Source organism: Babylonia areolata, chromosome 18 (genome assembly GCF_041734735.1).
Source record: "Babylonia areolata isolate BAREFJ2019XMU chromosome 18, ASM4173473v1, whole genome shotgun sequence".
NCBI classification, from domain to species: Eukaryota; Metazoa; Mollusca; class Gastropoda; order Neogastropoda; family Buccinidae; genus Babylonia; species Babylonia areolata.
In genome coordinates this window covers 12,097,039-12,119,538 of record NC_134893.1, presented here as the reverse complement: position 1 = coordinate 12,119,538, position 22,500 = coordinate 12,097,039, and the positions used below count along the sequence as shown (strand labels likewise).

General features: G+C 45.3%; 1 protein-coding gene across 1 annotated transcript in view; it reads right to left on the bottom strand.

Moving 5' to 3' along the window:
• Positions 1-1,984: 1,984 nt before the first annotated feature.
• The window catches only part of LOC143292452 (uncharacterized), a 40,759-nt gene continuing 20,243 nt past the window's right edge, over positions 1,985-22,500 (bottom strand). Inside the window, exons 2-6 of the mRNA XM_076602740.1 lie at positions 18,094-18,199; positions 16,652-17,115; positions 7,922-7,952; positions 6,744-6,768; positions 1,985-3,974 (exon numbers count right to left, since the gene is read on the bottom strand). Of these exons, the coding sequence (XP_076458855.1) occupies positions 2,436-3,974; positions 6,744-6,768; positions 7,922-7,952; positions 16,652-17,115; positions 18,094-18,199 (2,165 nt within the window). The 3' untranslated portion in view covers positions 1,985-2,435. The remainder of the gene's footprint in view (positions 3,975-6,743; positions 6,769-7,921; positions 7,953-16,651; positions 17,116-18,093; positions 18,200-22,500) is intronic.

Sequence of the window (22,500 nt, the reverse complement as noted above, 5' to 3'; positions counted from 1 at the left end):
AAGTTTGAAGGAGTCGTCAGTGACCCTACACAACTGCTAATCCTCCACTTCCCGGTTCATGTCAAGTTTGAAGGAGTCGTCAGTGACCCTACACAACTGCCAATCCTCCACTTCCCGGTTCATGTCAAGTTTCAAGGAGTCGTCAGTGACCCTACACAACTGCTAATCCTCCACTTCCCGGTTCATGTCAAGTTTGAAGGAGTCGTCAGTGACCCTACACAACTGCTCATCCTCCACTTCCCGGTTCATGTCAAGTTTCAAGGAGTCGTCAGTGACCCTACACAACTGCTAATCCTCCACTTCCCGGTTCATGTCAAGTTTGAAGGAGTCGTCAGTGACCCTACACAACTGCTAAAGGAAAAAGAAAAAGAGGGGGTGGGTGAAGATTCCTGAACTGCGAATAAAACCAATGTTGCAGACCAGGCCGTGAGAGCCTTTGGAACGAAAGAGATGAGCAAAACAAACAAACAACCCCCCCTCCTCTCCCCCCAAAAAACTACACACACACACACACACACACACACACACACACACACACACACACACACACACACACACACAAACCCGACAGAAATACAAATGTAAGAATACGGCTGCTTGACAATTGGAAGAACGAAAACGGTGAGATGAGCACACTACTGTGAATCAATGATGACTCGATTCTCCTTCCCACTTATCCACCAGAAAAAAAGCACTCAGTTCAAAATTCTTTGTCTCCCAAACACATACACAACCACCCCATTCATGTCTTACATTCGCATTCATGCCTGCATGTACATTCATCACACACACACACACACACATGATGTATACACACACACACACACACACACACACACACACACACACACACACATATATATATATATATATATATATATATATATATATATATATATATACATGTATTAAAAGAAGGTCTCAAGCTATCCTCGGATGTATTGTTCACATTTTGAAAGGTTTACACCATCTGGGTCATTTAATATGCTGTTCTGCCATCATTGAAAAAAATGCAGCCTCTTTTACTGACAAGGTAATTTGATATGTATATATATATATATATATATATATATATATATATATATATATACATTGCGTCATAGTCACCTTCACATTTTCACTCACACACACACACAAGCACTACAGCCTCATCAGAACTGGATTCCACTGCTGATGCGAAGGCTGAATCAGAAAGAAAAAAGAAAAGAAAAACACTCACAAAAGCTATTGTGTTAATAATATAAGTAACAACAACGGTGGCAGTATGATATAAGTTCAAAGTTAGTCCTCCGCCAGAACGTGACCAAGTTGACCATCCGGAGGGAGAAGGGGAGGGGGAGGGTTATGGGGCCGGGGGGCGGGCGTGCGTTTTATATTATCTTCCATACAGTTATTTTGTTCAGAGAAAAATGAAGCAAAATTAAACAAACGAAGACTGCAGGTGCGGGGTTGAAAATGTCTCTTGAAAATTAATACACAGCCAACAATTCTGACGAAGACCAGAGCATAGAATATAAAACAGGACACGATAAGTGTTCCGACTCCAGCGTCAAATGGCCTCACCAGGCTCAAATTGGAAACATTTCGTCTTCCAAACCCAGAAACACCACTGTGTCTCGCTCTCTCGCTGTGTGTGTGTGTGTGTGTGTGTGTGTGTGTGTGTGTGCCTTTGAATTCCCTTTATGCTCAACTGTGTTGAAGACATTCTAGAACCGAATGAAAGGCGTTTTGTATCGTGTTCTGTTTTGTTTACAATCATTCTGGTCCCCATCTGTATTTTCGGAAAATTAAAAAAAAAACACAAAAAAAACTTAGTTATAGGATGTAATATCAATAATTATATATGAAAAAAAAAGACTAAAGAGTTGAAGGAATCAATATTGTTATTTAAAAAAAACAAACAAACAAAATGACTAAAGAAAGTGAAGGAATTCCTAAAATGTCCCGGAACACATTAATGCGACCCCCCCCCTTTTTGGGGGGGGGGGGGTGGGGGGTGAGGGGGGTTGTTGTTTGTTTTGTTTTGTTGTTGTTTTCTTTCCCTTAGCTGTTTCCGCACTTGTTGTGTTATTATATGCTTTTCTTTTCTGTTGGTTGATTGATTTGGTTTTGTTTGGTTTGGTTTTTGTTGCCACGTGTTCTTTTGTTTATCCATGGAAAGCCTCCACTCCCTTTCTCTTACATAGTTACAACCGGTTTCCTTTCTTCTTCTTTTTTTTTTAAACATGCTTTACTTAGCACTGTCAAAAATATATTCCCTTTAATTGTTGTTAATATCATTTATCTTTTTATATTATGGCTGAGTACGTGACGCATTCAAGAAAAAAACAAAACAAAAAAAGGTTAAAAAATGGCAGTGGAAAGAGAAAAATGGGCCGTGGGAGGGGGGTATGGGCATGGGGATGGGCAGAGGAGACAGCTCAACACCGTCAAGCTCAAAACCGATGAGACATGACAGGAGGAGGAGGTGGCGGAGGAGGAGGAGGAGGTGGAGGTGGTGGTGGTGGTGCGCCCTGGGAGAAGAAGGAGGAGGAAGAGGGTGGTCGCGGGGGGTCGTTGTCGTAGTCAGGAGGCAGGGTGGAGGTGGAGCCGGGCAGGTCTGGGGGCAGGATGATCTCCTGGGGGTCCGCGGCGAAGGACACGTGGGAGCGGTTGGCGCCGAAGCCTTCCGGAGCCAGCACGGCGTCCAGCCCCCTCAGGATGTCGTCCCCCCGCTGCTGCATGGACTCCAGGGAAAAGGCCTGCTTCAGCCGGTCCTGCCCCGCCCCGCCCTTGTCGGCCTCCTCCTCGGGGTCTCCCTGACGCCGCCGGAGTTCGGCCATGAAGGGCAGGGGCGGCAGGTGGGCCGTGGGCGTCTGGGGCTGCTTAGCCTTGGCGCCCTCCTCCTGCAGGTCTCGCAACACGTCCAGTTGGGGCTCCGCGGGCCGCGCCATCTTCCCTGGAGGAGGAAGAGGAGGAGGAGTGGGAGGTCGGGCTGGTGACTGAGACGTCCTCAGAGTTTCCCCGGTGTCGCTGTCCCCGTTGGCGTCAGTGGGGGCAGGGGGCGGTGTAGGGACACGCCCGTCTTGGGGGACCATCTGCCGCAAGCTGCGACCTCTGGGTGGGTACACGGAGTCCCGAGGAGAGACCTCCCCGTCAAAGGGAGGTGTGGGCGGTCTCCGGGACCCTCCAGCTTTGTCGTCGTTGAAGTTGACGGAGTTGAGGATGGTTTCAAAGCTGTGGTTGGCGCCCGTGTCCGTGGTTCTGTCTAAGGGAGGGGAGTAGGGCTGCATGGCCGCCGTGAAGCTGAAGGCGGGGTTCTCGGCGCTGGAGTCCCGGGCGGCGCTGTAGTCCGCCCTGGGCGTGGTGTCCTCATGACCGGCATCAGACCCTCTCCGCCTGAAAGACGGCCGGTCCTGTCGGTCGGGGGGAGGGTAGTCCGCCCGCGGTGTGGGCTCTGGGTCGGACCCAGCCTCTGACGGAGGAGCTCTGTGAAGTCCTTCACGGGACGCGGGTTCGGATCCCGGCAAGGTGGGGTTGCTGGCCGTGTAGTCGGCGGTGGGCGTGTCGAACGTGTCGTCGGCCAGGGGGTATGCCTGGAAGTCCCGCCTCCCCACCGAGTCGTAGCGCTGTGGCTGTGGCTGTCCGGGCCGGTCCCACGTCGCGGGATAGCCGTCCTGCTGCTTGTGCAGGGAGGTGGTGAGGAACCCCTCTCCGCCGTCGTTGTGGTGGTCGCTTCTCCGGGTGTCGGACAAGGCGCCGAGCCCAGCCGCGGGCTGCCGGTGGGACTGGTTCAGGATGATGTCCCCGGGCATGGCCTGCACCGGAGGGTCGTCCACGGTAGAGTGTCTGGACCGGGGTCTGGAGTCCCGGGACCTTGACCTTGACCTCTCTCTCTTCCCGTCGGCGAGGGGCGAGTCGGATCGGGAACGGGACTTGGAGCGGCCCCGGGACTTCTTGTGCTCCTTCTTGCGGTACCGCTCTTCCTGGGAGGCCTGTGGGCATGGAGTGTGGACATGAGCAGGGTGTGGGTGATATGACAGTTTGTTTCACTTCACAGTTTCTCAAGGAGGCGTCAGTGCGTTCGGACAGATCCACTCACGTTACACCACATCTGCTGGGCAGATGCCTGACAGCAGCATAACCCAACGCGCTTGTCAGGCCTTGAGTGCATGCATATATATTTGTGTACCTATCAGAGTGCATTTCTTTTTACATAATTTTGCCATAGGACAACACTCTCGCTGCCATGGGTTCTTTTTCAGTGCGCCAAGTGCGTGCTGCACACGGAACCTCGGCCTCAGTTTGATTTTCCAATCAAATTTGTGAGAAAGGGCGAGAGCGGGATTCGAACCCACACCCTCATGGACTCTCTGTATTGGCAGCTGAGCGTTTTGACCAATCTGCCACCTTCCTCCCCTATGAGAGATACTGTGCATGGAGTGTGGACAGTAGCAGTGTGGACAGTAGCAGTGTGCATAGAGTGTGGACAGCAGTGTGCATGGAGTGTGAACAGTAGCAGTGTGGACAGTAGCAGTGTGAATAGAGTGTGGACAGCAGTGTGCATGGAGTGTGAACAGTAGTAGTGTGGACAGTAGCAGTGTGGATAGAGTGTGGACAGTAGCAGTGTGGACAGTAGCAGTGTGCATAGAGTGTGGACAGTAGCAGTGTGGACAGTAGCAGTGTGCATAGAGTGTGGACAGTACCAGTGTGGACAGTAGCAGTGTGCATAGTGTGGACAGTAGCAGCGTAGACAGTAACAGTGTGCATGGAGTGTGGACAGTGGCAGCGTGGACAGTAGCAGTGTGCATAGAGTGTGGACAGTAGCAGTGTGGACAGTAGAAATGTGGATAGAGTGTGGACAGCAGTGTGCATAGAGTGTGGGCAGTAGCAGCGTGGACAGTAGCAGTGTGCATAGAGTGTGGACAGTAGCAGTACAGTGTGCATAGAGTGTGGACAGTAGCAGTGTGGACAGTAGCAGTGTGCATAGAGTGTGGACAGTGGCAGCATGGATAGTAGCAGTGTGCATAGAGTGTGGACAGTGGCAGCGTGGACAGTAGCAGTGTGCATAGAGTGTGGACAGTAGCAGTGTGGACAGTAGAAATGTGGATAGAGTGTGGACAGCAGTGTGCATAGAGTGTGGGCAGTAGCTGCGTGGACAGTAGCAGTGTGCATAGAGTGTGGACAGTAGCAGTGTGGACAGTAGCAGTGTGCATGGAGTGTGGACAGTAGCAGTGTGCATGGAGTGTGGACAGTAGCAGTGTGGATGGAGTGTAGGCAGTAGCAGTGTGGACAGTAGCAGTGTGCATGGAGTGTGGACAGTAGCAGTGTGGACAGTAGCAGTGTGCATGGAGTGTGGACAGTAGCAGTGTGGACAGTAGCAGTGTGCATGGAGTGTGGACAGCAGTGTGCATGGAGTGTGGACAGTAGCAGTGTGGACAGTAGCAGTGTGCATGGAGTGTGGACAGTAGCAGTGTGGACAGTAGCAGTGTGCATGGAGTGTGGACAGTAGCAGCGTGGACAGTAGCAGTGTGCATGGAGTGTGGACAGTAGCAGTGTGCATGGAGTGTGGACAGTAGCAGTGTGGACAGTAGCAGTGTGGACAGTAGCAGTGTGCATGGAGTGTGGACAGTAGCAGTGTGCATGGAGTGTGGGCAGTAGCAGTGTGCATAGAGTGTGGACAGTAGCAGTGTGGACAGTAGCAGTGTGCATGGAGTGTAGGCAGTAGCAGTGTGCATGGAGTGTGGACAGTAGCAGTATGGACAGTAGCAGTGTGCATGGAGTGTGGACAGTAGCAGTGTGGGCAGTAGCAGCGTGGACAGTAGCAGTGTTCATGGAGTGTGGACAGTAGCAGTGTGCATAGAATGTGGGCAGTAGCAGTGTGCATGGAGTGTGGACAGTAGCAGTGTGGACAGTAGCAGTGTGCATGGAGTGTGGGCAGTTGCAGTGTGCATGGAGTGTGGACAGTGGCAGCGTGGACAGTAGCAGTGTGGACAGTAGCAGTGTGCATGGAGTGTGGACAGTAGCAGTGTGGACAGTAGCAGTGTGCATGGAGTGTAGGCAGTAGCAGTGTGCATGGAGTGTGGATAGTAGCAGTGTGGACAGTAGCAGTGTGCATGGAGTGTGGGCAGTAGCAGTGTGCATGGAGTGTGGACAGTGGCAGCGTGGACAGTAGCAGTGTGGACAGTAGCAGTGTGCATGGAGTGTGGGCAGTAGCAGTGTGCATGGAGTGTGGACAGTAGCAGGGTGTGGGTGATGTGACAGGCCTTTAAAATGTGAAAGAATGGCGGGATGTCAAGCAGTGAGACATTCACATTATTCCCGTCTGGAGTTTTGAAACAAACCGCATGTAGTTCGGAGTATGACTTCACTCTCTCTCCCCCGCCCTTCCACCCCCATCCCCCCCGTCTCTCTCTCTCTGTCTGTGTCTCTCACTGTGCCCTTCTCTCTCTCTCTCTGTCATAGACGCACACACACGCACATACACACACGCGCGCGCGCGTAGGCACATTATATTCATTACATATGGTGATTTTTAACAAACACTTACACAAACCTTGCATATGGAAATGTTTGTTTTATCACACACCCATTCATTATAAAACAACTATTAATAAGAATATTTCACCTCCTCTGAATTCGCTATTTGTATCCACGTGTCTGTGTCCGTGCTCCCCCTCTCTAATTGTACGTGGTGTGTGTGTGTGTGTGTGTGTGTGTGTGTGAGGGGGGACGGAGTACAAAAGATGACAAATTGCACGTACCCTTTCTTCACCTTTGTCCAGTTCCCTGCAACAAACCAGATGAGGAAGCTTTAAACTAGGTTATAGTTCAAACACACAGTATCATTCTCATGCGGTCTTTTCTTGTCATCTCGTGTTGTTCATTCCTCTGTTGGTTGTTTTTTTCTGCTTTGGTTTTAGCAATGCACTATACTGTATTGTGCTGTATAGTGCCTCGCTGTGTTGCACTATGTTGTGCTGTGCTGTGCTATATACTGTGCTGTACTTTACTGTGTTGTGTTGTGCTTTGCTTTGCTGTGCTCTGCTTTGCTGTACTGTGCTATGCTGTGCTTTGCTGTACTGTCCTATGCTGTGCTATGCTGTAATGTGCTGTACAGTGTTAGGCTATGTTGTGTTGCGCTACAATGTACTGTGCTGTGTTGAACTGTGCTGTGCTGTGATGTTCCATTCTGTGCTGTGTTGTGCTGTACTGCACTGTACATTGCTGTATTGTGCTGTGGCCTACAGTGCTGTGTTATGCTGTGTTGTGACTATTCTGCTCTGTTCGCCGCTGTTCTACATCATACTGCACAGTATTGAACTGAACTATAATGTTCTGTACTGCACTTTGCTTTGCTGTATTCTACTGTACTGTCCTCTGTACTGTACAGCATTGTGCTGTATACTATTATTCACCGTTTCTAAGGACCAGGGTTCCACAAACTGAAATATATACAGCCCAAATAGCTTCAACATTTTGTAGTCCTCAGCATACTCATACAACACACACACACACACACACACACACACACACACACACACACACACACACACACACACACACACACACACACATTTGGAAAGGATTCCCTTTGCGCTAGCTATAACATCACAAAACTGGGAAATAAATTAATTATACTGTCCTGCTTTTTTTTTCTTGCCTCACCCCTCACCCCACCCCACACACCCTACACCACCCCTTCCTCCTTCCATTTCTGGCTTCCGTTTGCGTTTATTGTTCGAAATGATTTTTGTTTTTGATACTTAAATTGCACTGCATGATTTACAACCAGCAAAGAAGAAGGTGTGGGAGGGGAAGGAAGGGAGGATGAGGATGAGACCAACAACATTACAGTCACACCCCAACCACGTTAACAAACATTAAGACTTATTGTAGCCTCCCATCCTTCAATCTTATGACGATGAATTTGAAAACTTACCTGATGACAACACCCCCCGCACTGCCGTTGGCTGTGAACAGAGAGACAGGAGGTATGGGTTACGTTCAAAGTGTAGGTGGTATACATATTCCTCTCTGTACAGAATATAGCCACCAACTGCTTTACAACATCAAGGAGTTTTTGTTTCTAGCATTCGTGGAACTCAGAGAATATATACAACCTCACTAAAATTGCGAAGAGACTGTTTGTAGTATTGAAACGAAACCACTGTTGGTAGTTTTCAAAGGACTGTTTGTAGTATTGAAACGAAACCACTGTTGGTAGTTTTCAAAGGACTGTTTGTAGTATTGAAACGAAACCACTGTTGGTAGTTTTCAAAGGACTGTTTGTAGTATTGAAACGAAACCACTGTTGGTAGTTATCAAAGGACTGTTTGTAGTATTGAAACGAAACCATTGTTGGTAGTTATCAAAGGACTGTTTGTAGTATTGAAACGAAACCACTGTTGGTAGTTATCAAAGGACTGTTTGTAGTATTGAAACGAAACCACTGTTGGTAGTTTTCAAAGGACTGTTTGTAGTATTGAAACGAAACCACTGTTGGTAGTTATCAAAGGACTGTTTGTGGTATTGAAACGAAACCACTGTTGGTAGTTATCAAAGGACTGTTTGTGGTATTGAAACGAAACCACTGTTGGTAGTTTTCAAAGGACTGTTTGTAGTATTGAAACGAAACCACTGTTGGTAGTTATCAAAGGACTGTTTGTAGTATTGAAACGAAACCACTGTTGGTAGTTATCAAAGGACTGTTTGTGGTATTGAAACGAAACCACTGTTGGTAGTTATCAAAGGACTGTTTGTAGTATTGAAACGAAACCACTGTTGGTAGTTATCAAAGGACTGTTTGTAGTATTGAAACGAAACCACTGTTGGTAGTTATCAAAGGACTGTTTGTAGTATTGAAACGAAACCACTGTTGGTAGTTATCAAAGGACTGTTTGTAGCACTGATTCATTGATCTCCATGTATTTACACACACTGACCCTGTACATTGCATACAGAGACAGAGAACACTGAAAAAACAACAACCAAAAACAAAACAATTTTAAACGTCTCTCTCTTTCTTCGCAAATGCAATCATTTCTTTTTATAACTCACCAGCAACAAAGCAAATAAACATACAAACAGAAAAAAAGTCTTTATTTCACACACACGCACGCACGCACATTGAATACAAAGCAAGGGAAATCCAAATTAATAAAAAAAAAGAAAAAGAAAGTGTGGTTAGCGCGGCCAACAGTCTACCCACCCACCCACTCCACCCGCACCACGGTCCTCCTCCCCCCCCCCGCCCCCGCCCCCCTTCTATCTTTATGTTCATTATCTTCCACAGTTTCTTGCAGGAAATTTGTGATCAATCGGAACAGGAGTCATTATGCAATCTCCTTTTGGTTACGTGCTGAAGTGGTGATTTAACGCCTCTGAATGCACTGCAGGTTCTGGATCATTCGATCTGCAGTGCCATCAGTCACTGGCTGGAAAAGGGCGGCGGTGAAAGGAAAATTACGGTCATTTTCAGTGGTTAACAAGCCTGCGTGTCAGCAAGCGTGTGTCGTGTGTGTGTGTGTGTGTGTGTGTGTGTGTGTGTGTGTGTGTGTGTGTGTGTGTGTGTGTGTGTGTGTGTGTGTGTGCGTGTTTGCACGCACGTGCGCACGCTGATGTTAATGATCAGTTAGAGCCATTATCAATCATAAAACTGACGTCTGTCGTTGTTGATGACATGGTCAACCAAGTGAAAAACATGGACAGATCTAATTGCATCACAGTAGGTCTAACAACCCCCTGGCCAGTGTTCAGTGCACATTGTATACAACCCCCCCCCCCCCTCTCCCAGCCTCCCCCTCCCCCCGCACCCCCCAAAAAACCCCCACAAAAACAAACAAAAACAACAACAACAAAAGAAACCAAACCAAACCAAAATAAAACCAAAAAACAAAACCAAGAAAAATCAAACAAACAAACAACAACAAAACAACTAAATAATAAATGGAATGTACGTTGAGTATGAATTTAATGAGTGGAAATGTTACAGCGGGAGCCTTGGAAAATCAAAGTGACTAATGAATCCATGACTATAATAATAATAACAACAACATTGATAACAGAACAAATCCATGAGACAGGTACGCGCGACTAATACAATTATTATAAACACACGCACACGCACGCACACACTTGCCACCCCACCCCCTACCCCCCTTACACGGAGAAAAACATGTGCACTGATCTTTCCTTCCACCCACCTTCCCCCTTTAACTCTCTCCATACGAACGGCGAAAGAGACGACGTTAACAGCGTTTCACCCCAATTACCATCATCAAAATATTGCAAGCGGAAGGCTCTTATACTGAAGAGGTGAATGTTGACAAAGAATACCACAATTCTCACGACGGAAGCTAAAGGTTGGGTCATTGAGACACCCGCTGGACATCCGAGGGGTCTGTGTAGAGGAGAAGAGAGGGCTGGCCGTACTGAGTGAGTTAATAAGGATATTCACCACCGCCAACATCAGAACGCTTCAAAACATGAAACGGTGCAAAGATAAACACAATCATAACCGGTTTTTACAGTTGTATCATATGTGGACAAATAAAGGATTAAAACATCATCAACTTTTGATTAAAACTCAAGGACACTACACACACACACACACACAACAACAACAACAACAACAAAACCACTGCACATACAAAATGCTACACAAAATGGATAACGATAAGATTCAATGTAATACAAGAAAACACAATCATCATATCTAAATTAATTAAAATGAATTCTACAGATGCATAGACCAGGCGAAGTGTTGTCTTTCATAAATCATTATTTTTTTTCGTCAGAAGTCGGCGATCAGTTCAGAACAGAACACGTCAAAGACCTGTGGCCAGTTCACGGTGCATGGGAGACAACCCCGTTGAAACTATTATTGGTAGACAACGTTCTCGTCTTGCTGACGCTGTGAATGACGACTGATTCTCAATGTTTGTTTTGTGTATCTATCCTGTGGGCCTGTCGGTGTCAGCTTAAGGTAGCAGTGACACCCAAACTGGAACATCATTTGTCATTTTTGTCATCGTATGGATAAGCATGAAGAAAATTTATTAGCGAGCGAGAGACAGACAGAGACACACACACACACACACACACACACACACACACACACACACACACACACACACACACACACACACAGAGAGAGAGAGAGAGAGAGAGAGAGAGAGAGAGAGAGAGAGTGAAGTAGTTAGTGGAGGAAGAGTTAGAAAGAAGAAGGGAATATAATTTAACAAAACGAACAATAATAGTAATGATAATGAAAATAATGATAGCAATAAAAAAAAAGATAAAAAAAAGATAAGAAAAACAAGAAGAAGAATCAGAAGAAAATGAAGAAGAAGACGACGAAGAAGAATTCATACGAAAAAAACTTATCGAGCGCTAACCGCACCCCTCCTGCCCAAGTGAGCCGAGTCAATGCGTTTTACATTTTCAAAAGCTATAGAGGCGTGACAAGGTAAACACATAGATAAAAATAATAAAAACAAACAAACAAACAAAAGCAACCAACGAACTCCCACGCGTCTACATTTTCATATGGGCATACTCCGGCTAGAGAGGAAACGAAGGTGAGTAGTAGAGAAGGGTTGGGGGGGGGGGGGGGGGGGGGGGGGGGGGGGAGAAAAATTTAAACTTTTTTTTTCCCCTGTTAGGTGCAAGGGAAAGGCGTGTGTTACAAGAAACAAACAACAGTGCATTCATCCTTAAAGAAGCAGTGCACAGGTACTTGTTAAAGTCTGTGGGAACGCGATTCCAAATCAGCGGGCTGGTGAAACAGACCACGACCACAGTGCAATGCACGTCAGAATATTACTGTTTGCACAACGCAGAGGAAGAATAGATGAACTTAGGAGAAAATGTCAAAAAAATTGAAAATAGAACTCACTCTCTTTCACTGCATGCACACAGGTGCGAACGCACACGCATGAACACACACAGAAATAAACACACGCACAATGAAATAAACGTACACATATGCACACATTGAGATATAAATAAACAAACAAACACACACACACACATGCGAGCACACACACACGAGCACGCACGCGCGCACACACACACGCGCGCGCGCGCGAGCGCACGCATGCTCACTCCGCTCACACCACTGAAAAAACAACAACCACGCATTCTATCTTGCACAAAGTCTTGAAACATCATCAGATAAAAAAACAAAAAAACAAACCTAAACAAAACCCAACCCAAAACACTGACGTGGAAGGATGGAAGGTGTGGGTGTGCGGTGGGGGATGGGGGGGGAGGGGGGGGATAGGAGACAGTCTGTGGGACCTAGGAACCATTTGTCCGTAGGCTTTCCTCTGAACATGAAAACCCCTTGACTGTCAGAAAAAAAACAACCCAGCAGAATGAGGTGATTCAAGTCATAAATCAGTATCCAGAACAATCAGCCGAAAACTGAGAAAACGGCCTGGAGATATATTACTCTGGATGAAATATGTGAACTTTCAGCCTTCCAGAGATGTCTTCTTTTCTTCAGATGATTTCATCAGTGACATCAATGTGGACGTAAGTGCTACGTCCCGAGGCAGTCAAGGGGTTTTAAATATTTTTACCCGTGCATTCCCTAAAAGTATATATGAATGTGGGTGCCATAAACAATTGGAATGAGGAGAAAACTCAAATGAAACCAAACTACAACTTAGAGTGCTGTGCTGTGCACTTCACCAAAAATTAATAAATAAATAAATAAATTCATCAATAAATTGAAGAATAAAGAAAAAAACAAAAACCAGTGCAAGCACACAAATCTGTACCATAATAATAACGCTTTCTGCTCGGTTGCCGCTTCGGTTTGTAGCGACGCGTGTACCCTGTGTCCGCATGAAAAGAGTTAACAACATACAAAACAGCAAGAAGAAACATGTTCAATAAGATCAAGCAACAAAAAACGCTCAGCTATGAACGGATAACAACAAGCACCAAAAGATTTAAACTGAACGAAGAAACCAAATGCTGAAAGCATTAATTAACATGAACGGATGATTCTCAGCACTGAAAGCGTTAATATATACACGAATAATTCTTAGAACTAAAAGAGTTAGCATAAACCAATGACATTCAACACTGATCAAATTAACATAAAGAATACACAACACTGGAAGCGTTATAAATATTATTATTATACACAGCGTTTCGTAGAAAACTATAGGTTATATATAATACCATGGATTAAATGATCGTTACACAGAGCGTTTCAGTTCTCGTTATAATTAAACAAGTCTGTGTCCGCTAAATACCTATAGTGTGAAGAAATTGGTGAAAAGAGAGAGAGAGAGACAGAGAGGAAGAGACAGAGAGAGAGAGACACAGAGAGAGAGAGACAGAGAGAGAGAGACAGAGAGAGAGAATGAGAAGACGAAGAAGAGCACGCACACAGACACTTACACACACACACACACACACACACACACACACACACACACACACACACACACACACACACACACACACGAGGAAAACGTCAAACTCATAAACAAAAACCCACACACAAAACAACAACAACAACAACAAAACAAATACAACATAACAAAACGACAACAAAACTCCCCCCTCCCGAGTCAGTCCAGCCCACTCAGCCACACGCGCAGCCTCTCTCTTCCTGTTGCCACAGTAACCCAACTGACGTGGAGAGTTTAACGACCTCTTGGCAATCTGCTGGCCTTAAGTTGTTCATGGCTGTGGTCTTTCAATAGTAACCCCTCTCCCCCCATCTCTCATTATAGTCCCCGGCCCCGATTCCCCCCTTATCCCCCCCACCGCCTGGTACCACCCCCTCCCCCGCCCCCGATATCCTCTCTCTCTCTCTCTCTCTCTCTCTCTCACGTTTCCTCTTTTCTATTCTCTCCTCTCTCTCACTCTCGCCGCTCCCCGCCCTCTCTTTTCCTATTTCAATCTTCTCTCTCTTTCCTGTGTCGTGTGCTTTTCTCAGTCTCTAAAATTTTTGCACCCCAGGGCTGGTCGGCAAAAAAGAAAAGCATTTTTTTGTTGTTATTGTGCTTATGTCAATATACCCTGGAAACAAACATTGTTCGTTCGTTCGTTCGTCCGTTCGTTCGTTCACCCCGATCTCACCAAATGTCCATTCCCAATCTCTCTTTTTTTCTCTCTCAATCACCCATATCCTCCAGGCACCCTCCTAACCACACCCCCACCCTCCCAAATCCCCTTATCCCTCCGTTCTTGAAATGACAAACGCACACTGTCCATTCCAAAGATTCGTACTAAAACGTACGGTGAACGTTCCTTTTTTATTTTGTTGCACCTATACAATGGAGTTCACTGCCCTCACACCTCCCCAACACACGCATTCAAGAGAGCACTCACAAAACCTATCTTTTCAAACTGTACTTTTCTCACTGAAAATTTTTCCATCTGCTTGTGCTTACTGTGATTTTTGTTGCTGGATGTGTTCTTTGTGTTGATCTGTATGCATCTGTGATATTTTTTTGTGTTTTTCGTGATACCTGGTTTCCTGGTGTTTATTTTTGACAATGGTGAATGTGATGTGCTTAGTTTTGCTGTGATTTGCACCTGTGTGATTTGAGACTGTGATGGCGGCGTCTGTGTCGATTTACATATTTTTTTTATGTCACTTAGACTTACATATGTATATCTTAGCTAATGTCATGTGAAACTGTGTTGACTTTGTACATATTTTACGACACTTAGTCTTAAATTTATCTATTTTATTGTAAAGCGCGGTGAGTCCCATCTGAGGTAGGGGTAGTGGGCTATATAAGCCTACATTTATTATGATGATTATTATTATCATTATTATTATTATTATTATTATGATTATGATTATTATAATTACTACCTTTCCCACCCCACTGGTCTCCCCTTATCCCCCCACCCCCACCCCTCTACACATCCGATTTCTCCTCACCCCAATCACCCTTATTCTCCTACCCTTTCTACAACACCTCCCGATCTCCCCTTATTCAATCTCGACCCCCCCCCCCTTTGTTTTCACACACACCCCCACAACCCATCTCCCCTTATCCCCCTATCCTTTATAACACCTCATTTTCGCTCCTTTTTCACACACACCCCCACACCCCATCTCCCCTTATCCCCCTATCCTTTATAACACCTCATTTTCGCTCCTTTTTCACACACACACCCCATCTCCCCTTATCACCCTATCCTTTATAACACCTCATTTTCGCTCCTTTTTCACACACACACCCCATCTCCCCTTATCCCCCTATCCTTTATAACACCTCATTTTCGCTCCTTTTTCACACACACCCTACACCCCATCTCCCCTTATCCCCCTATCCTTTATAACACCTCATTTTCGCTCCTTTTTCACACACACACCCACACCCCATCTCCCTTTATCCCCCTATCCTTTATAACACCTCATTTTCGCTCCTTTTTCACACACCCACACCCCATCTCCCTTTATCCCCCTGTCCTTTATAACACCTCATTTTCGCTCCTTTTTCACACACACCCCCACACCCCATCTCCGCTTATCCCCGTATTCTTTATAACACCTCATTTTCGCTCCTTTTTCACACACACCCCCACACCCCATCTCCCCTTACCCCCCCTATCCTTTATAACACCTCATTTTCGCTCCTTTTTCACACACACACCCACACCCCATCTCCCCTTATCCCCCTATCCTTTATAACACCTCATTTTCGCTCCTTTTCACACACACCCTACACCCCATCTCCCCTTATCCCCCAACCTTTATAACACCTCATTTTCGCTCCTTTTTCACACACACCCCACACCCCATCTCCGCTTATCCCTCTATCCTTTATAACACCTCATTTTCGCTCCTTTTTCACACACACCCCCACACCCCATCTCCCCTTACCCCCCTATCCTTTATAACACCTCATTTTCGCTCCTTTTTCACACACACCCCACACCCCATCTCCCCTTATCCCCCAACCTTTATAACACCTCATTTTCGCTCCTTTTTCACACACACACCCCATCTCCCCTTATCCCCCTATCCTTTATAACACCTCATTTTCGCTCCTTTTTCACACACACACACCTCCACACCCCATCTCCCCTTTTCCCTCGCACCCTCCACATCCGACAGTTCACCTCAGTTCAGTTCAAGTCAGTTCATTTACTCAAGGAGGCGTCACAGCGGTCGTCGGACAAATCCATGATAATCTATACGCTGCACCACATCTGCTAAGCATGCAGATGCCTGACCAGCAGCATAACCCAGAGCGCTTAGGCCTTGAGAGAGAGAGAGAGAGAAACAGAAACTAAAACAACCAAGAACAAACAGGGGATACATAAACAAACACATGGATAAGTGATCAAATGAATGAATGAATGAATAAATTAGAACGAATAAGTAAAACAAATCCAGAAATAAGATCAAACAAAATAAAGCAAAACAAAATAGAATGAATTAAGACAAAATGAGAATGAAATAAAATAAAATAAAATAAGATAAAACACAATGAAAAGAAACCAAAAATAGAATGAAATGAAAAGACACCAAAAATAGAATGAAATGAAAAGAAACCAAAAATAGAATGAAATGAAAAGAAACCAAAAATAGCATGAAATGAAACAAAACCAAAAAAAAAAAAAAAAAAAATTAAAGTAAGCCAGATCCATCCAACCCCCCCACCCCCGCCCCCCCACTACTGACCGTGGCGGGGCAAGGTGGAGGAGAGCCGGCCCTGAGGCCTCAGCGAGTCCAGCATGTCCAGGTAGAGCACCGGACGACCCAGGCCAGCGGCAGCACCGGAAGAGGCCGAGACGTTGGGGTGTTGCAGGGCCACCACGGGAGCCCCCACCCCAGCGATGCCCAGGTCCCGGGGGTCCCTCCGCACGGTGTAGAAGGTGAGGGGAGGACGGTGTCTGGACGGGGCGACGTGCTGCGTGTTGGCCTTGACCCCACCGCCGCCCACCCTCACGAAGCCCTGGGGGGCTGGGTGGGGTCGGGGAGGGAAGTGGGGCTGGGGAGGAGGATGATGTGGAGGTCCTGGGGCGAGGCCGCGGAAGGTGCCGTTGAGGGTGGGTGGAGGAGGCTGCTGGGGGTAGGTGGTGGAGAAGGTGTGCTTGTTGTTGTTGTTCTTGTTCTTGTTCTTGTTCCTGTCTCGTTTTTTTTGTCTGTAGAGTAAGGTGGGAAGAAAGAAAGCTGTTTAAAAATTAGTCTATTCATTCATTTTTAGAAGATGGGGTGCTAAAGTGAAAAGAAAAAGACACAAAAAAACGAAAGAAATAAACGATTGGCTGACTGACAAAAAATGATAGGTGGATGATTGAATAAAAAAGATATTCTGATGTCACTTGTTGTTACACCATTTCCTCCTCCTTTTCTTCCCTCCCCCACCACTCCTCCCTCTCTCTCTCTCTCTCTCTCTCTCATACATTGGAGACAGTCAGATTGACAAACAGGCAAACACAGTGAAAGCGATATAAAAATGAAAATAAAAAAAGACGGTGAATTTGTGCGCGTGCTTTAGATCGTTGGAAAGCGAACTTTTAACAATGACAAATTCTTCGTGTTTGATGATAAAACTGATGAGCAGAGGAGAGATGCGCGCGCGCGCGAGGCGCACGTGTATGTGTGTGTGTGTGTGTGTGTGTGTGTGTGAGGGTGTATTTATCCCAGAGCCCAGTTAGCCATACTCTCCCTTCTTTTTCTACTGAGTTCTGTCCCTTTGAACCTACTGGAACCAGTGTGTACGATTGCAGTTTATCCAATTTACCATGCCAGAGATGGTGATACATAAGGAAGAGAGAGAGGGGGGGGGGAAGAGAGGGAGAGAGAGAGAGAGGAAGAGAGGGAGAGAGAGAGGAAGGAGGAGACAGAGAGAGAGAGAGAGAGAAAGAAAGAGAGAGAGGAACACACACACACACACACACACACACACACACACACACACACACACACAGAATTAATGGTGTATTCACCATAGGCCAAGGCCCCTAATTCATTTATTCAGAAAAAAGAAAGACAGAGAGACAGACAGAGAGAGAGAGAGAGACAGAGACAGAGAGAGACAGAAAGACAGAGACAGACAGACAGACAGACAAACACAGAGACAGACAAACCGTCAGCCGAACAGAGCCTTAACTATATACCTGACTGAACAGTAGATGATGGCCCCAACAATGGCGGAAAACACCAACACCGCCACCACACAGGACGCTGCGATCAGCGCTGTCTCGGAGCCCTCCGCTCTCACACCTGCATCAACACATCGGCAGACAAGTTAGTAAGCTAGGCCACATCAATATCATACGCCAGTAGAATTTGTATAACTCTCTCCATACGAACGGCGTTCACCCCAATTACCATCATCAGTTTCAGTTTCACTTTCTCAAGGAGGCGTCACTGCGTTCGGACAAATCCATACACGCTACACCACATCTGTTGAGCAGATGCCTGACCAGCAGCATAACCCAACGCGCTTAGTCAGGCCTTGAGTGCATGCTTACATATTTGTGTACCTATGAAAGTGGATTTCATTTTACGTAATTTCGCCAGAGGACAACACTCTCATTGCCATGGGTTCTTTTTCAGTGCGCCAAGTGCGTGCTGCACACGGGACCTCGGTTTATCGTCTCATCCGAAAGACCAGACGCTCAGTTTGATTTTCCAGTCAAACTTAGGAGAAAGGGCGAGAGCGGGATTCGAACCCACACCCTCACGGACTCTCTGTATTGGCAGCTGAGCGTCTTAACCATTCTGCCACCTTCCTCCTCATCAAAATATTGCAAGTGGAAGGCTCTTATATTGAAGAGGTGAATGTTGACAAAGAATACCACAATTCTGACGACGGAAGCTAAAGGTTGGGTCATTGAGACACCCACTGGACATCCGAGGGGTCTGTGTAGAGGAGGAGAGCGGACTGGCCATACTGAGTGAGTTAAGGTGTGTTGTTCTGCTTTTGTGTGTGTGTTTTCTTTTTGTGTGAGTCTCCTATCTCTGTGTCTGTGTTTGTGTCTGTGTCTGTGTCTGTCTGTCTCTCACTCTCTCTTGTCTGTCTCTCTCTCTCTGTCTCTGCATTGTGTAAAGAAGCTTTCAGCTGTTCCATTCCATCCCCAATAAAAACATTTGTCATTGTCAAACATTGAATCTCTCTCTCTCTCTCTCTGTGTCTCTGTCTCTGTCTCTCTCTCTCTCTCTCTCTCTCTCTCTCTCTCTCTCTCTCTCTCTCTCTCTCTCTCTCTCTCAACCCCACCCCCACCCCTCCACACAGCGTGTGTGTCAAAATGCTGGAAGTGATTTTAAATTTCACTGCCTAACACAAACTCCATAAAACATACGTGTGATACTGACAAAAACTTTTATTTTCCATTACCTAAAACAAACTCTCTATAACGGATTATACAGACAAAACTTTTAGTTTTCCAGTACCCAAGACAGACTCCATATAACACACGAGTGATACAGACAAAACCTTTAGTTTTCCATTACCAAAGACAAACTCTGTATAACACACGGATGATGTAGACAAAGCTTTTAGTTTTTCATTAAATAAGACAAACTCTGTATAACACACAGGTGATACAGACAAAACTAAAAGTTGATAATAATCTTCCGTGTGTGTACGTACGCTGGCCTGACGTCGCTGTACTAAAACACAGTATCGTCTTACAGGCAGCAAGAGACCCCACTCTCTCAAAAGAAAGAAAGCGGCACTTAACACACACACACACACACACACACACACACACACACACACACACACACACACACACAAACAACAACAACAACAACCTACCAGCTTGATAGGCATCTTAGAGACCTTTGTGTAAAATGTGCTTCGCTGTCATTCTGAGAACCCATCACCCCATTGAAGCGTCAGCCAAGAGTTGGTGTGTACATCTGTATGATAACTTGTGCCATGCTAACCTGTCACCAAGCCGACTCTTTCCTTTTTATTCATTTCATGTTCTTCATAAACTAGCAGACCACCTGGAGCCATCTTCAGGTCTAAGAACACGTCGATCAAAAGTAAAACATCACAAAAAAGAAACGATCATCAATAACAACGTCAGCAACAACAACAACAATAACAAAAACATATCTACAATCATGAACAAAATGGCCCAACTATCGAAGGAGGAACAAATCTAGACGAAGTTTAGTTGAATCAATGATCAACAAAACAACATTACATCAAATGAAGGAAGGAATTCGGAGCAAAATGCTAGACAATCATGTATAGTATACTTTATTATTATTTTTTTTTTTTTTTTACCTCCGACTGAATGAAATTGTTTTAGAAACAGGTGAAAAGAATCTCATATGGAACATCCCAGATAAAAAAAACAACGGATTTCTTCCTAAAACTAGCAGTGAGGTGTTTGTCTGTGTACATGATAGCAAGTTAAGATGTTGTGCAATGCTGAAGGGAGGTTTTTTGCGGGTTTTTTTGTTGTTGTAATATTATTAATATTAGTAGTAGTATTTTTATGTATTTATCTATTATTTTTCATTTATTTATTTTATTTTATTACATTATTTTTGGTTATTTTATTTCTTTATGTTATTTTATTATTATTATTATTAATTAATTAAAAAAAAAAAATTAATTTAATTTTATTTTATTTTTCTCGAGGCCTGACTAAGCGCGTTGGGTTACGCTGCTGATCAGGCATCTGCTTGGCAGATGTGGTGTAGCATATATGGTTTTAACCGAACGCAGTGACACCTCCTTGAGCTACTGATACTGATACTGAGGGGTATTTGTACCCGATAGCAGGCAAAGCTGTTTGATACTGAGGGGTATTTGTACCCGATAGCAGGCAAAGCTGTTTGATACTGAGGGGTATTTGTACCCGATAGCAGGCAAAGCTGTTTAATACTGAGGGGCATCGTTGCAAATCATTCTCTGTTGTGTTTCTTCACTTTTCACGGGTGTCTCATGCAAACTATATTGAATTAAAAAATATATATTTACCCTTTAATTATCTCGTATTGTGTTCACAAATGTAAAAACAACGACAACGACAACAGCCGCAAACAAACAGACAAACAAACAAATTAAACAAACAAACAAACAAACAAAAAAACCAAACCAAAAAACGGTAGGGGGTTGGTGGCCATGAGGGAGGTTCTGAAGGAACAGAATTTCTCAGATGGAGAGCTGGTTATTTTATTTTTTATATCTTTTATGGATGTGTGTCTCAGCACTGTGACCTGGGTCAAAAGGTTGGAGCAGGGACTGAGAGTCGTCCTCCTCGAATAAAATGGCTATAACTGCCCCGGTCAGTGTGCTGTTCCTTCGTATCTTTTTATTTTCATCTTATAGTATTAGCACCTCCGAAACAGATACACATCAAACTTTTCCCATTCTTAAGCGTGCACATACACACATCCCCTTTTCCTCTCCTCATGCACTCAAACACACACACACGCACGCACACACACACACACACACACAGACACACACACACGAACACACACACACACACACACACGAACACACACACACACACACACACACGCACACACACACACGAACACACACACTCTCACACACACACACACACACACTCACACACACACACACACACACACACACATACACCCCCACACACGCACACACACGCACACACACACACACACACACACACACACACACACACACGGTTTTTTTGTTGTTGTTTTTTCCGTCTAATATCACTTCAAGTGGAAAGACGTTAAACTGAAGACGAACGAACACACACACACACACGAACACACACAAACACACATACACACACACACACACACACACACACACATACACCCCCCCCACACACACACACACATACACCCCCGCCACACACACACACACACACTGCATTCTTCTGGTCCCTTCCCCCATTTCTCCACGAACCAGCATCACAACACTATCTACAAAAAAAAAAAAAATTCCACATAATAAACTCAACGGGGAAGCTTAAAGCTGTGAAAAATAAAACATGTTACAACACGCTTTCGTAGCATATCGTGAAACAGAACCTGTGTACACACGTTAACGACTTGGTGGACAATGAAAACAACGAGCATGGCTGGTTGACTGTCAAAGGACAGTCCAAATAAACCCCCCTTACGGATTTATAACCGTCTCCCATCACGCCCTGACATTGTGCCTTTCATTCCTATGGTAAGCTAATGGTTGCAAAAGGTGGATGTTTCATTTTATTTTCATTTTGCATTACTGAAAAAAATCGACAAAAATTCATGAGACATATGTGCTGATAGTATCCATTTTTTTTCATTATTTTGTTGAAAATAGTATTGCAAACTTTGTCATATTTGTGTGTGTGTGTGTGTGTGTGTGTGTGTGTGTGTGTGTGTGTGTGTGTGTGTGTGTGCTGACCTGGCACGAGAAAGAATAAGTGACACAAAGAAAATATAACATAAGTATGAATCAGCCTTGCGCCTGTGGTTTTTCTTCAGGGTCATGTTGTCATGTAAGTGTGAATGAAAGAACGTTGGTTTCTGGAAGAAAAACGGTGCTGTAAGTGGGACGAACACAAGTAATAACCACT